At 47.7% G+C, this 17031-nt stretch overlaps 1 protein-coding gene across 1 annotated transcript in view; it reads left to right on the top strand.

Moving 5' to 3' along the window:
- The first annotated feature begins 629 nt into the window (after positions 1 to 629).
- RCSD1 (RCSD domain containing 1) overlaps positions 630 to 17031 on the top strand; it is a 65864-nt gene continuing 49462 nt past the window's right edge. Inside the window, exon 1 of the mRNA XM_060015289.2 lies at positions 630 to 741. Coding sequence (XP_059871272.2) covers positions 736 to 741 — 6 coding nt within the window. The 5' untranslated portion in view covers positions 630 to 735. The remainder of the gene's footprint in view (positions 742 to 17031) is intronic.

Here is a 17031-nt window from a genome sequence, read left to right on the forward strand (position 1 = left end):
AGAGGGGAAGGCGGTCGACGCCGTCCAACACTGAGCATTGAATGCACTGTCTGAACAGCCCCTCTTGGGGAGGGGGGGCGGGGGGGGCAGTGGGAGAACAACGTGTCAATCAGGGAGGGTTCTCACTCTCCGCCCAGGAACGCCAGGAAAACTAGGTATGCTGTGAGTGCAAGTTTTCTTTAAATGAGGAAAGACAGGGGGTAGGAATGTACATAAAAGAAGTAAATAGAAAAGACGGGAGATAAAAAGAATGAAAGAACGACTCTAACCTCTAGGGCAAGAAAAATGAAAAGTGGCATGTTAAAGGAGGAAGAGGTGAAGAAGGACTGACACCGGGGCAAAGACCAGGGTCTTGGAGAAACTAAGAGAGAAAGAGGGGCCAGGCGGCTGTCCCATCCCCATGTTTGGGCAGATTAATGGAGTCGTGGCTCCCTCGCTTGCGTCCTGCCCCGGGAGGGGACAGTATCTGTTTAGATTTGTGTCTAAATTTAAACCCTGATCGCCGGCCTCCTTGCTCCTCCCTCCCCCTCCCCCTCCTCCTTCCTCGTTCTCTAGCGCAGGGCGCGGGCGGCCCGAGCAGTCCCGCAGCCAGCGAGCCGGGCGCGCAGCCGCCCACTTGCGCTGTGCCCGCCGCAGCCGAACCCGGCCCAGGCGGGAGCCGAACGGAGAGCGGGGATCGCGAGCCCCGGCCAGAGCGAGCGCGCGCGGCCGCCGCCGAGTCGGCACCTGGAGGACATGGAGGTAAAGGAGGCGGTGGCGCGCGGGCAGGGCGGCGAGCGGGGCCGGGATCCGAGCGGGGAGCCGGGAGCACCGGGCTCATTGCTGCCGCCCCGGGAGCACGGCGAATGCCCGCCGCTCCCACGCCTCCTGGCCAACTCCGGAGGCTCGCCCCTGATCCTACCTAGGGGACTCCTCTGAGCAGGCAGGGGGTCGGCGGGGGAAGACCTTAGGGAGAGGGGAGGGGCCTTTCTAGAGATACAGGTATTTTGCTTAGGGACCTAAATGCTTCAGATAAAAAAAGTGCTGTAAACTTTGTAAATGGGCAAACGTGCGACCAGAAACTCTCAAGAAAGCAGAAGCCGCTGGATCTGAAGATGTGGGTATTGAAAGAGAAACAGAACTGTTAACGTGAGGCACTTTTTTTGACCAGTCCGTTGGCTTCCCTTTTCTATGAACATTGGACTTTTTAGAGTCCGGTCGCCCTCTTGCTTCTCAAGTCCCGCTTCTGTCGGTCACATCTTTCAGAACTTTCTGAAAAGCTCCCCTCGTGGGCAAATGGCGCTCCTTCTGATTAGACTTCAGACTCCCCTGTATGTCCTTGCGTGCATGGGAGTGTGCTGGCCACATATCTGTGGGGGGGCTGCAGGGTGAAGCCCACCACTGCCCGGCCTGGGATTTTCCTGGGACCGCTCCAGTGGGATCCAGGAACCACCCTCCAGTGGAGGAGCGGCCGGGTGTATTCCCCTCCTCCCTGCCTTCTCCACATCCTGAGGCTTCCCCAGATTTTCCCCTTGAAACTGAGTCCTGACATTTAGCCCTAAGCCAGTCTTAGCCAGACTTGGGCTTGCTTTTGAGAAGAAGAAAAGAGAAGGTGTGAATGTTACCTAGCTTTCAAGGTGATTCCCACCCTTTTCAAAAGCTGAACTGCTGCTTCCAAGGCTGTGGTCAGCACTCTCAAGATTCAGTTCTGCTAGCTCTTCCCCGCTCCTGTCTCTACACCAGAGCCCAGGTTGGCTCTTCCAAGCGAACCTCACTGCTTGGCCTACAAAACACTGTGACTTCTCTGTGAGGGCAATAGGTCTGTCCTGGGCAGTTGCATTTAGGCATCCAGCTCTACCAGTTGTCTTCAGGGATCACCCTCAGGGAGGCCTTATAAAGTGCAGGGGACTGTGGGATCCACCAGAGGCTGAGATAGACCTTCTGGAAACAACTGTAAACTGGCGAAACTCCACGCAGATTAGGGCTGGGAAAGGGTGGGAGGGAAGCCCAGCAGTGGGTGTTCACAAGTCTACTCAAAGATAGCCCAGAGCGATAAGATCCTCTCTGGCTGGCTACAGCTTCAGGGCAGAGGAGGGAGATGGCCCCGGGGATGCCCACGGGCTGAGTGAAGGTTCCTGAAGAAGTTGCTTTAGGAGTGGGTTTCCTCCTCTGAAAGTACAGGGTGCCTCAGGCCCCCAGGTAGAGGTACAGTGCGATTTAGGACCTGTCTAATCTCTTGCAGAAATGGATGGAAGATGAGAGCAAAGATTTAGGCTTAAAAGCAGGTTGCTTGCTGCTTGAGGGCCAAATGCAAGTTTGAACTTTGTTCTCGGAAGACACAAGGGACTCCTTCCTAAGGTACTTTTTTCTCCCTCAGTTGAGGAAGGAACAGTGTGTGGCAGAGGCCCTGAAACTGCCGCTTAAGCAACTTCCTGTGTTTGGGGGGTGGTGAAAAGAGAAGGTCCTCCAGTGTACAAACCAAGACATGTAGTCATTGATGGGGGATTCTACCAAGATGGGGGCATTGCTTGGCCAGCCAGGAAGCCTGTCAGTTCGCGCCGAGTCTGTACAGGGCATGGGTTTGCTGGTTGGCAGTGACTGCTTTTGAAGTTCTTTTGTCAAAATGCCTGGAAAAAGAACTGCAACTGCTAGCGCTGGTAAATGAAGTAAAAAGGAAACCAAGGGGCTGGAGAAGTGACGTTTCTCAGCCAGGACGTAAACTTTTCATGGTGGGACATGATATGCAGGAGTGAGATTTGGGAATTCCTGAAAAATCTCATAGTAAAACCCTCTTTTGAGAGGTGAAACCCACTTTTGAGACATGCAAGGACCACTATATTTGGTGAGAAATTGAGTTATATTACTTCCCAGTACTAGGAATTTAAACCAGGCCAACAAGAGTTACTCAGCATTCATTCTCTAGAGCCCACTTGCCTACTGGAAGTCTTTGGGAAATCTTTTCTTTTTTTTTCTTTTCTTTTTTTTTTTTTGCGGTACGCAGGCCTCTCACTGTTGTGGCCTCTCCCGTTGCGGAGCACAGGCTCCGGACGCCCAGGCTCAGCGGCCATGGCTCACGGGCCCAGCCGCTCCGCGGCATGTGGGATCTTCCCGGACTGGGGCACAAACCCGTGTCCCCTGCATCGGCAGGCGGACTCTCAACCACTGCGCCACCAGGGAAGCCCAATCTTTTCTTTTTTTAAGTTACTTTACTGCTATCAACATCAATCATTATTTCAGCCCTCTTTAAGCCCTCTGCAATAAACAAGATAAAGATGCCTTTTAAAAGTTCACAATCCAATAGGGAAAATGAGACTTACCATTATATCTTGTCATGCATATAATTTTCAAATGCTTAAGTGCCAAAGGTATGGCAGTTGCAGACCAAAAGTTCCATAGTATTTCAGTGTTTCTATTAAGTCTCAGAAGAAGTCATAAAAGAAAGGTAGGTGGTGAGGATGAGAAGGCATAAGGAATAGGTGCCCGGAGAACATGCCAGCTTTGTGTAGGAAAGCAGGCCAGTTGGCTGGAGAGGAAAGTGGGGAAGCAGAGAGAGAAAAAAATGAAAGTAATAAGATAAAAACCACAGGGCCTCTGAGTATAGTGGATGCTGGCCAAGTGGGTGAGTGGGAGCTGGAATTCAAGCCATCTGGAAGAAAGGGTTACTTTTTCTTTGTAAAAAGTCTCCTTGCCTAGCTGTGCCCCAAAGGGGGCCTTTTTCTAATTTAGGCAGAGGCCAGCTGCAGCCCTCAAGGCCAGATAGTGAATGGCCCTGGATTCTGCTCCATGGACAGTAGGAAACTGAGTGGTGTTGAGTAAGATGGCGGCCACCATGTAGCAGGGATGATATGGCAGAAACACCAATGCGTACAGTGAGCCAGGAAACCAGACTCAGGAGCTTCTCTGAGAGTCCAGGCATATTCTGACTTTGAGAGAGAGCAAGAACGGAAAAGATGGAAGAGTAAAGGCCACGTGTTATAAGAGAAACCAGAAATGACTTCTGTGTTTGAGCCTGCCAGGGTGCCCAGATGAGTAGAGTTCTCTAAGATGCCAAGGAGAATGGCAGTATTGTTTTTATGCCTCTATAAGCCTTTTGTAGGCAGGGACTGTCTTATTGGTCTTTAGGTCTCCAGAGATTTGCACAGTGCCTAGATAATCATATAATTTCTCGAGAAGAACTTGCTTGATAAATGAATTGACAGAAACAGGGAACTCTTCCCCTCTCAGCCTGCAGCTCCAATAGCTCTACCTCGGGAACCTTCACAGATGCCCTCAGACTCTACAGAACTCTCGACACTTTTTTCAAACTGAATTAGAGTACCAGGCAGAACTGTAACTGTCTGCTTACCTGGCTCTCTTCCTGGAAAATTCCTTGAGGACTGGGGCCATATCTTATGTATCTAGGGCTTGATGGCACGCAAATGCTTGTTGAATGAGTAAATAAATGGTTGAAGATGGGAGAAAGATCAGATATTTTTTTAAAAAAAGAAAACAAGGTTTAGATAGGTTAGTTTTGATTGTTCTAAGCAGGAATGTCCAGCACTCCATGAGAAGTACAGACCTCTTATAATGAAAATATGATTCTTCTCTAGAAGAGATAATAGGTGAAGTTACTCTGGATAGGAACCCAGAAGAGAGAAATATATAATAAAGAAAGAGCTGGAGACTTCGGACATCAAAATTAAACTAATATTCTTAGTTGCTTAAATACAAATTGTAGGCAGTACCAAATAACCTGAGAGTGCTTGAAAAAGTTTAATTAAGACACAGACCTACTAGAGAATGGACTTGAGGATTCGGGGAGGGGGAAGGGTAAGCTGTGACAAAGTGAGAGAGTGGCACAGACATATATACACTACCAAACGTAAAATAGATAGCTAGTGGGAAGCAGCCGCATAGCACAGGGAGATCAGGTCGGTGCTTTGTGACCACCTAGAGGGGTGGGCTAGGGAGGGTGGGAGGCAGGGAGATGCAAGAGGGAAGAGATATGGGAACATATGTGTATGTATAACTGATTCACTTTGTTATAAAGCAGAAACTAACACACCATTGTAAAACAATTATACTCCAATAAAGATGTAAAAAAAAAAAGTTTAATTTTCCACTGAACAAGTAATGAATTTCTAATTTAGATGAAGACAGTTAAGGAGCCCTTTTCCTTAAGGTAACTCCAAGTTCTTTCCAGATATTATTTGTCATTCATCCATTTGTTCAGTGTTTACTGAGCATTTATTTTGTACTAGATCTTGTGCAGTAAATGTTAATTAAATATTGGGCTATCATGTCTTTTCATCCTCACAGACTATCAGTATTACTGATGATGGGTTTGTGTGTATGTGTACATGCTGGTACATATAATGTGTTCACTTGGTAACCTACTTTTTCAATGATATCTTTTTACTTCTTTAATTTTTTTTTTTTTTTCTTTTTGACTGCACCAGGAAGCTCGGAGTCCTAACCACTGGACTGCCAGGGAATTCCCATACTTCATTAAATATCTTCTACCACAATTTCACCAACAGCCTTTGCTGGTTCTGGACCCAGCCTGTCACTGAGCCATATGTTGGCTGCTGGCTGGAGCCCACGGGTCATAATTAGGGATTGCTTGGCCTCTGGGAGCTGGAGCTTGGCTGGTGGACTTGCAGGCCTGGCCAAGTACCCCGCACATTCCTGTCTGGCTCCCACTCTGTGGGACCCTCTAAGTACCACCGGCTTCCACTTAACAGACACTTGCATTCACTGGACCGCAATGACAGGGGGAAGTTCGGGTAGGCAGACTGGAAGGGCCCAGGCGCTATCGCAGGAGGGGGTGAGCATGCATTCCTGGAGCGGAGTCAGGTTTCAGAGCCCAATCCGCAGCGTGGCTCCTCGCAGCCAGGCAAGCCAGAGTCTGGCGAGCGCGGTTCCGTGGGAAATCTGAACACTGGCGGCTCAGCAGCCCGGTAATCTTATCAGGGCCTCAAGAGAACGTTTCGGTTCCAGAGAAATCTGAAGGCAGATCTGCCTTCCTAAAGTAATAGTTTTGGGTTTGCAGAGTCAGCTTGACCACCTCTACTCAACTCATTAGAATTTGAACATCTCAGAGCTCTGGGTGGAACGAAACAATCTCTAATTGCCATACTGTAAAGGAGAAAACAAGAAGCAGAGACTGAGGCTGCCTGGGGATTTAGGCACCAATGGACCTTTGGAAAGCCAACAGCTTGCAATTTTTCTCTCACCTGGGGAGGAGTAGTTCAGCCTAAACTTTAAGAGGTAGAATTGTCAGTTTCATCACAAAATCAATATCCACCTCATGTTTGGCCTTCAGAGAGTTATGTAGAAGTTTTTAATCTCTCTCTGCAGAAGAAGATACAATGAAACTGCTAATACAGTACTAAGGCTTGGTCACCAGCATCAGTATTATTGCTCTAGGGCCCTACAGGGGCTCATCTCCCCAGTAGATCTACCTGAGTCACGCCAGGGGGGACACTGCCCTCATACTGTGGTCTTTTGGGGAGTGAGCTCCCCATCTTTTTCCTTTTGGGTTTCCTGAATATCTATCTCCTGGGCATTGTGGGAAATGACTGCTGAGCCGCTGAGGCTCACCTGTAAAGTCTCACTTGCATGGGTCAAATCTCATCTTGAGGGAAGGGGCTCCAGCCTCTGCAATTTCAAGCTCTGGCGCCTCCATAGGAGAGGTGAGATGGCCATTCAGGGCCTTTACACCTGTAAGAGACCCTCCTGAGATGCCATCAGAGCCCATCCTTAATGGAGAACGTTGTGGACCCCAGGCTGGAAGCACTGAGAAGTTCCAGACCTTGGAACTGGACATTCTCTCCACCCAAGATGCCCTTCATTTTGAACCTGCTTGTAACCATATTGGGGCCACCTTCTTGGCCTTGGGGTAGCAATCACATATCTCTCTTAAGCTGGATATTCCATAATCGATTGATAGCAAGTCATAGGACACCACACACTAGCTCTTTTAATTAGGTCCAACAGACATGCGTTGAGGCCGTACTGCTTGGCAGGCAGTGGAGATACTTGGCAGGCAGCGGAGATACGAAGATGAATGTTTCACCCTGCTGGTCTCTGAAGAGCTCAGGTCTAAGAAGGGGGGCAACCACCTACAGGCGTGTGGAGAACAGGAGTTTGAGTTCATGTGGACAGAGGAGAGGTGTCATACCCTGCCTGGGGTTCAGGGGGCTTCCTGTGAGAGATGTTTCTAAGTGGAGTCTGGAGGGATGCGTAGGAGTTGATCAAGTGCAGACATTTGGGAAGAGCCTTCCAGTCAGAGGGAATGACGAGCAAAGCACTGATGCTAGCAACAACATGGTATGAGTTACCAGCGGTTCGTTTCTGGAGGATAAAGCAAGATAAAGGTATTTGAAGTTGGGGGACTAGATGAGGGATGAGAGAAATATAAGTTACAGTTCCTGCCATAAAAGGAGCTCTCTTCTGTTTGGGGAAACAAGATATACACATATGACACAACAGAAAAAAATACGAGATTGTATCCTGATAAGCTCTCAGGTGTGTGGGAGTTCAAAGTCAGCTTCTCTAATGGAAGCTACAGAGAACTTGCTTCCTGTGCTGGGGATTCCCCCTACAAGTGTGGCTCTTCCCAGGCCCCCTGGCAGCCCTGGTGGTGCACAGCTAACAGGGGATCTCAACCCAGTGATTAGCACACTCGGCCTGGGACCTGCACTTAAAAGCTTTTGCTGAGGATATCTAATTTGAAATAGGCTCCAGGCCCCAAGGGAATGCCTTTGGTCACCCCCCAAGGCCCTCTTGCTTTCTCTGGCAGAAAGAGGCCTCTGGGAATAAACCACATTCACACAAAAAATCTCCTCTTTCAATTCACACCTCCACCTGCAGCCCCACTCATTCCTCCCACTGTGATCACACATCCTGTGCATGCTCCAAGAAGCCAGCATTTCTCCTTTTTGTCCAAAGGCAGAACCGGGACAAGCTGAGGTGGGCCCAGGAACAGCAGCCAGCCGCGTGCATCAGCCTGGGCTGGGCCCAGCGGAACAGTGCAACATAAACGAGAAGCTGAGCCTTGTGGCTTGCTATTACACAACCCAAGCACCCACACCAGAGGTCACAGAGAAGTTACATCTCTCAACATGCCATAGAGGGCTTCCAGCTTCCTTGGGGCCTCCCTGCTAGACCCTTACCCTCCATAGTTCATTCCAAGCACATGAGCCAGATGGACAGTTCTCCTACCTTGATGGGGCCATGCACACCACGCACACACCCCTGCCTCCATCTCTGAAATACATGTCCAGGCTTCAGGCTTCTGGCTTGTCTTGCTTTCGAGATATGTTTTGATGGATAATAGGAAATCCATTTCTGAGCATCCACACTGATGTCGGTGTGGGAGAAACCTAAAGCTTGCTGCATGGTAATCACTACCACTTGTTGAATGCCTACTTATATACAGAAGTTTTGCATAAGTTTATCTTTTTAATCCTCATAAAGTCCTATTCCATCTGTTTTCTCTTTTTTTTAAGGGTTTTTTTTTTTAACTTATTTGATTTTTGGCTGCGTTGGGTCTTCGCTGCTGCGCACGGGCTATCTCTGGTTGTAACGAGAGGGGACTGCTCTTCACTGCGGTGCGCAGGCTTCTCATTGCGGTGGCTTCTCTTGTTGTGGAGCACGGGCTCTAGGAGCGCAGGCTTCAGTAGTTGTGGCATGCGGGCTCCGTAGTTGTGGCACATGGGCTTAGCTGCTCCGCGGCATGTGGGATCATCCTGGACGAGGGCTTGAACCCGTGTCCCCTGCATGGGCAGGCGGATTCTTAACCACTGCGCCACCAGGGAAGCCCCTTTATCATTGTTCTAACCAACAAGTGCCAAGAGATCCGGAGCTAAGTCTGGGAGGGCCCCACCCCACCAGGGGCAGTACTACACCCTGTCCTACTAGCCTTCCTTTCTGTGATGCCCTCAAGGGGTCTCTCTGGAGGAGTCCTTGGCCCCTGCTGCCTAGTCATGCCTGAATCCCCTCACAAAAGCCTGAATTGAAGTACTTGGGAGGAGAGGAACAAGGATGATTCCAAGCCCTTGTGGAAATGCATGGGAGACTCAGAGGGGTCCCAGTGCTCCAGGCTACTATAGACTGAATGCCAAAGTGCTGCCCAGATGGGATCTAAAACCAGTGGAGTTGGCAGATGCATGAGTTTGCTAGGACTGTCATAACACATGACCACAAATGAGGTCACAGAAATCTATTCTCTCACAGTTCTGGAGGCCAGATATCTGAAATCAAGGTGTCACAGGAGACCCTAGGGGAGAATCCATTCCACACCTCCTATAGCTCCTGGTGGTTGTGGCTTTCTTGGTTTGTGGCCACTCTAGTCTTTGCCTCTTGTTCACTTTACCTGCTCTGTGAGTCTCTCATAGGGACATGTGTCATTGGATTTAGGACCCACACTGATAAGCCAGGATGATTTCAGGATGAAGAGCTACTTAAGATTATCTGGGATCAGGACTTCCCTGCTGGTCCAGTGGTTAAAACTCTGCTTTCCAATGCAGGGTGTGCGGGTTCAGTCCCTGGCCAGGGAACTAAAATCCCACATGCCTTGGGGTGTGACCAAAAATTTAAAAAAAAAAAAAAAAAAGATTATCTGGGATCATCTCCACCCTCAGAGAAGATTGTGCCTAACAAGATTATAGAATTAGGGCTTCCCTGGTGGCGCAGTGGTTGAGAGTCCGCGTGCCGATGCAGGCGACGCGGGTTCGTGCCCCGGTCTGGGAAGATCCCACGTGCTGCAGAGCGGCTGGGCCCGTGAACCATGGCTGCTGAGCCTGCGCATCCGGAGCCTGTGCTCCGCAACAGGAGAGGCCACAACAGTGAGAGGCCCGCGTACCGCAAAAAAAAAAAGATTATAGAATTACATTTTATGTGATCTCATTTGATATTCTGTGATCAAGTACCTTATTCATGCATTCTTCCATTCATTCATTTAAGAACATGTACTGAGCAGCTACCAAATGAGAATTTATAAGACACAGTACCTGTTCTCAAGATCCATACAGTCTGGAGGAAGAGAGCAGGGCAGAAATGGAAACAATGATTGCAGAGCAATGTGATGGGCTCTGTAAAGCCAGTGTGTAAGCAGTCCAATTGGACAAGTGAGGACAGGTGATCGTAGCGGTCTAGGCAGGCTAGCGTCACTGTAAAACAATTCCATAGTCTTACTTGTTGAAAACAATGAAGGCTTGTTTCTGACTCTGCGGAGGGTTGGCTGGGGGCTCTGCTCCATGTCACTGTCGTCCTCCCTGTGGGACCCAGGTTGACAGAGCAGCCACCATATGGAACATTGTCAGTTATCATAGCAGAGGGAGGGAGGGTTCCAAAGGACTTGCCCCGGCTGTGGCTGTGGCCTGGAAGGGTTGGAATGAGCCACATCAACTCAACCAGAGGGATGAGGAAGTGCAATCCTCCCACATGCCCCACATGATGAGAGCTAGATACGTTTCGTGACCATCCTTTGGGTCCTGGTGGAATCTTAGAAGACTTCACAGAGCAGATGATCTTTGAGTTGGTCTGGAAGTAAGACTTGTGTCTTTCAGACTGACAAAGGTGTGAAGGCTGAGGAAGAAAGCATTTATCTGTGCCGCTCTGGGCTCACTCACTTGAGACTTAACACAATTCTCATGGTAGGAGATGTTCTTCCTGATTAAAACAAAAGCTGCTTTGCAGGCACAAAAAAATGTTTTTGGTGATTTCAGTTATTTTTCATGCTTTGAGATGTGATAAGGAGGGGTAGGTAGGTTTGAAAGGGAAGTCAGAGGGTGAATAGAATATATGCCCCATTTCTATAGGTTAAAATATCAATGAAGGGCTTCCCTGGTGGTGTAGTGGTTGAGAGTCTGCCTGCCGATGCAGGGGACACGGGTTCGTGCCCTGGTCCGGGAAGATCCCACATGCCGCGGAGCGGCTGGGCCCGTGAGCCATGGCCGCTGATCCTGCGCGTCCGGAGCCTGTGCTCTGCAGCGGGAGAGGCCACAGCAGTGAGAGGCCCGCGTACCGCAAAAAAAAAGAAAAAATCAATGAAATAGACATAAGCCATTAGGTGCAGCTGTTTAAAATGTTTCTCAAATATCTTAGCCCCAGAACAGCCAATACCATAGGCCATGCCATCAAGAGAGACGGCTTACAGGCATCCTTTTTGATTTGGAAGTGCTCCCCCATAGTGAACAGGGAATCTATGCCTTTTTCTACATGGAGTTATATAACACTCGGAATTGCCTTCTTTTCCCCTATAAGCCTGTAAATAAGCCCTGCCCTTGGTGCCTAAGCAAGGGGTTAGTGAAAGTCAGCCTGTGAATAACATGGACATTAGGCAATGGAATTTGAAGGAAATGGAAACACCAGGTTGCCCTCTGCCCTCTGTTCTTTTTAGGTTTCCTTTGTTGGTTGATTACATCTGGGATAGGCCAAGGGTGTTGCTGTGTAGAGAGATAAACCATGAGACCTGAGTTTCAGGTCCAGAGTCAGTGACTAGCCTTAGGGTTCTTGTTGGTCCCTCCATCTGTAAAACTGGTACCTGCTTTCCCTACCTTATAGGGCTATTTTGAAAAGGAAGTAAGATCATGCATCATAAATAAGATACGTTTTAAATTTTTTATTTATTTTATTTATTATTTTTGGTTGCATTGGGTCTTTGTTGCTGTGTGCGGGCTTTCTCTAGTTGCTGCGAGCGGGGGCTACTCTTCATTGCGGTGCTCAGGCTTCTCATTGCCGTGGCTTCTCTTGTTGTGGAGCACGGGCTCTGGGTGCGTGGGCTTCAGTAGTTGTGGCACACAGCCTCAGTAGTTGTGGCTCGTGGGCTCTAGAGTGCACGCTCAATAGTTGTGGCACACGGTCTTAGTTGCTCCATGGCATGTGGAATGTTCCCGGACCAGGGCTCAAACTGTGTCCCCTGCATTGTCAGGTGGGTTCTTAACCACTGCACCACCAGGGAAGCCCAAGATACTTGTATAAAGTACTTTAAGGTACTTTATGAAAGTACCCTAGAAAGGTAAAATATCCCATAAAGTCATGGTGGTATGATTATTAATATCTATTACATGGAGATCGTGCAAAATTGTAACAACCCTGAGTGTCTTCTGTAAGAAAACTCTGGTGTTCTCTTTGCCTAATAGAAGGTGGCAGAGGGAGTACAAAGAAGGTGGTGTTGGAGAATATGAGCAAAACTAAGGCTTCCATTATGGACCAAAAAGGACACACAAAAGAGGCTTTGATTTGTGCAGTGGTGATAAGGAAAATACTTTACAATTCTGCCGTGCTTTTTTGTCAAAGCACTTTCCCATATCTCTTAATTTAAAGCTCTAAAAATTCCCATCGTTGGCTCTAGTATGCTACAATGAACATAGTACAGTTGAACCTTGAACAACATGGTTTGAACTGCATGGGTCCACTTATACTTGGATTTCTTTCACTAAGTGCATCGTACTATAGTCCTACATGATCCACGGTTAGTTGAACCCGTGAGTTTAGAACTTTGGATACAGAGGGTTGACTATAAAGTTATACATGGATTTTCACAGATTATTGACTTTGGGGGAAGGAGGGGGTTTCTAACCTTCTCGTTGTTCAAGAGTCAACTGTATGTTTCAACACACCCTTTTGAATGAACACAGGAATGCTTCATATTGCTTCATATTGCTTCAAGGCAGCACAATGTAGGGGTTAAGAGCACAGATCCAGGAGCCAGACAGCTGGATTTGAATCCTGACTTTGCCAGCTACTAGCTTGTGGCCTCTCTGTGCCTTGGTTTTCCCATCTGTAAAAATGGAAATAATCATAGTACCTACATGATTGAATTGTGAGGCTTAAATGAATTAATGCCAATGTACCTCAGTATCTACAGGGGATTGGTTCCAGGACCCCACCCCCCTCAGATTCTGTGGATGCTCAAGTCCTTATATAAAATGGTATGGTGTTTACATATAACCTACACACATCCTCCCATATACTTTAAATCATCTCTAGATTACTTATAATACCCAATACAATGTAAATGCTGTGTAAATAGTTGCTGACCCATGGCAAATTCAAGTTTTGCTTTTTGGAACTTTCTGAACATTTTTTTCTGAATATTTTTGACTCACAGTGGTTGAATCTAAGGATACAGAACCTGTGGATACAAAGGGCCAACTGTATTTGTGTAAAGTGTTTAGAACAGTGCCTGGCATATATTTGATGTGATATGATTGTTGAATAACTAAAGTGTTTATAGTCATTTAAAAGAGAATGGCCTCTTTTGCTTTCGGTGCAGCTTTGACTGGGACCCAGGATGGGCTGAAGTTCTCCTCCAGCCTGAGAGTGTTGGGTGGAAGGGTGGTTAGTGCCTGCTGCGTGCTGACCTCTGCTGGTGGAGCTCTCTGGACTTCTGTATGCGGTTGGTCCTCGGAGGCAGTGCTGGAACAGTACCCACATAAGTCCAGACTAGAACCAAGGAAACAGCCCTGGGGGAGCCTTAGGCATGGAACAGCAGCTGCAGGCTCACAGCGCATCCAGGGCCTGCAAGAAGAAGGGAGTATTATTGGCTCAATAAATGCATTTCAAAGAAAGGGAGACAGCAAGTGTATTCTGTGGTTCACCCTGGTAGAGCAGGTGAAATGAGGAGGTAGGAAAAGGGAAGAAGACAGTCCAACTGAAGTATGGCATCCCTTCCTCTTTCTCCTTCTTGCTTACATTGGTCACCCCTTCCCTGACCTGTCCTCACCTTTCACACCTGCATGGGAGTCCCCTGCTGGGGAGCTGAACAGGGTGGGATTCTGTGATTTCAAAGGCAGCTGCAGGGATTGGAGACTGAGAAGCTAACCATTCAGAGCCCTTCTCAGCTGACATCAGTCTCAGCTTGACATCAATCCCGAGCTTCCTGCTGTGCTGAAGGAATTAAGTGCCTTCATATGCCAGCAAGGGTTTTCTGGTTTCTCAGATAGTCAGGGTAGCTCAACCTGCTCTGAATTCATCCTGCCAAAATAATTACTTGCAGTAAGTAAATGCAAGTAAAGGGTTTTGGTAAGATGGACTCAGAGGTGGTTGAGCTACCTAACTCCTAGCGTAGCTTCACTGCACTTTTCTTTTTTAAATAAATTTATTTATTTTATTTTTGGCTGCGTTGAGTCTTTGTTGTTGCACATGGGCTTTCTCTAGTTGCAGGGAGCGGGGGCTCTTTGTTGCGGTGCACAGGCTTCTCATTACGGTGGCTTCTCTTGTTGCGGAGCATGGGCTCTAGGCTCATGGGCTTCAGTAGTTGTGGTGCACGAGGGCTTAGTTGCTGCGCAGCATGTGGGATCTTCCCAGACCAGGGCTCGAACCCATGTCCCCTGCATTGGCAGGCGTATTCTCAACCACTGCGCCACCAGGGAAGCCCAGCTTCATTGCACTTTGCATCCCAGGTCCTTCCCAAGGGAAGTCTCCAAGGGCAGGCCACCGGGCTCTGTTATTGGCCCTGGCTTGTTAAACATTTTTGTTAATGACTTGGATGAAAAATAGAAAGAAACCAGATGACCCACAGCTGGGATAGTTAATATGATAGATGACATATTCAAGTTCAAAATGATTTATATAGGATGGTATGCCGGGGCCAAAACCAACATAACGAAATTAAACAGGAATGAACGTCAAGCCCTCTGCTTAGCTTTGGAATGTCAGACACCAGCGTAGGCCAGACCTGGCTTGGAAATACACACTCATTTGTTCAGTCAATTCCACATATATTTATCAGGCCCACTGTGTGAAAGATGCTGTCTGGATCCTCAGAGGGAGTCAGATATAAAAACAGGATCTCAATAAGCAGAAGGTTTAGTAGCGGTGCAGGGAAGTGATACGATGCATCTCCAAATAAATACAGGATGCCAGGTATGAAGTATCATGTAAGTAACAAGACCACAGGTCTGGGGGTCTTGCTCAGAGACAGATCGTGCTCAGCTGGTGCAACTGGAGAAGGCTTCATGGGAGAGAGTGAGTTCACAGTGGGCACTGAAAACCAGGAGTTTGTTTCTAAGCAGGTGGCTATAGTGAAGGGCAAAGAAGTAACAGTAGTGGGCAGCTAAGTGATAAATTGGGGGAGTGGGGAGCTATGAGTACCCTCAGTGACCGAGTGGGCATGTGTGCACACATGTGTGCGTGAGCGAAACTGCCGAAGAGAGAGGATAAAACTACACTGTGCACAGACAAGAAAGACAGTGTGATAACATGGGCTTTCTTCAGTGGGTACTGAGGGTCTTTGAAAAGGGGGCTTCCGGGATCAAAGGAGCGCTGGAGGCCCGTTCACCTGGCCCCAGTGTGCAGGATGAGTAGGTGGGAGACTCCAGAGGCTGGACTACCAGTTGAGAGGCTAAAGCACCAATGAGGGAGGGCCTTGAGATTGGAAAGGCAATGAAACTGTGGAATAAACTGAGGCAAGGACTCGCACTATTTGGCATTTGGTGGGAGGCTGCCGTGGGTGTTAGGGTTCGAGAGAAAGTGATCAGCGTGACTGCATTTTCAGTCTGGGAGCAAGGAGAAGGATTGGGCTGGCTTGGGTGGCGGAGAGGCTGCATTTCGGTTGAGGCCTTGACGGGACATTCAGAATTGGAAATTCAGAACTGGAGCGTGGAAGGGCATTGGGCTGAGATGGGTTCAGCAGTCATTTGCACAGAAGTGGTCTCTGCAGCCCGAGCAGTGAGAGGCCACTGTAAAGCAAGGAGCAGGCCAAGGACAGTGCTGTGGGCATCCCTCACATCTGAGGAACACCAGGACGACTAAAGTTAGTGAAGGACCAGTTTATGTGCAGAGGGCTGGGAGTTTTCGCTGAGCACAAGCTTCCCGTAACCTAACCCTTTTCTTTAAAAAAAAAAAAAAAAAAAAGGTTCAGTCTCAGACTTTATCTCTGTATCCCACAAATGTAGGACTTAAAGTTTTTCATCCTGCCCAGATGACCTCTCCAGGACTCTCTGTGTGATCACATCTCCTTTCCCCTAACCCTCTCTCAGCTCCGGGAATGGAGGCCTCAAGGGAATGGGCCTCAGTACTTCTAGACTGTCACCTGAGGCTGGGATGTGGTAGCCGAGGTTCAGAGAAGGGAGGGAGAGGGGACAGAATTATTTGTCCATTAGGCAAAGGTCTTTTAAGTGCTTTTAGTGGCAATCAGGTCATGGGTCCCACATCAGATTAATTTATAGATGCACAGCCACACACTGGGAAGGTCTGAATGAGGCATGTTCTTGTTATTATTTTAAAAACAATGATAAGACCACAACCAACAAAAAAATCCTTTTTTGAAAATCCTAGGACTTGGTGTTCAGGGGTTTCCCTTTAGTTTTAAAATATTACTTTATTATTAAGCTAATGTTAAACATTTTAAGGTAAAATTGTTAGAATTATCATCCTAACACAGCTAATTTTTTTTTCTTGCTCCCTTCTGATCCTCCATTTTACCCCCTTTATCATCAAAAAAAAAAAAAACTGGGAGAAAAAGACAATACTACTTAATATAATGACTATGTCTTTATTATTTTTAGCCATATATGTAATTCTTACAAAATTATAATAAGTGTCTATACAACTCTGTACTGTATCTTTTCATGTAATGCTATTTCCAAGACAATATCCTTGTTCTACAGAGTCACATTTTCACTTAAAATTTCTGCATGATATTCTATTACACAAATATAACATCATTTAATCATTTTTCTATTTTGGGACATGGCATTTGCTTCCCTTTTCTCCTTATTTTAAATAACATAGCTATAAACAGTACATGTATCTTTTTTTCTTCTCTTGAATAGTTTCTTTGGAAGCAATTCCCAGGAGTGGAATTATTAGGCCAAAGGATATGGTTCTTGGTAAATGTTGCCAAATTAGCCCTGGGCTGCCTTCCTTCTGCAGAGGCTCACTGTACCTGGTACACAAATTGCAGACTTAGCGAGGTGTGCCGGGAAGACAACGTGAGGTGAGAGCGCCCTATGGAGGCTGGTTCAGCACAGAGCCCCATCTTCCCACTGTACTCCTGTGGGTTCCCCATCCTGCCAACAGGGAGGGGGAGGGGAGGGCAGGAAAAGGGTGTGGACACCC

The sequence above is a fragment of the Delphinus delphis genome, chromosome 1 (genome assembly GCF_949987515.2).
Source record: "Delphinus delphis chromosome 1, mDelDel1.2, whole genome shotgun sequence".
Classification (NCBI taxonomy): domain Eukaryota; kingdom Metazoa; phylum Chordata; class Mammalia; order Artiodactyla; family Delphinidae; genus Delphinus; species Delphinus delphis.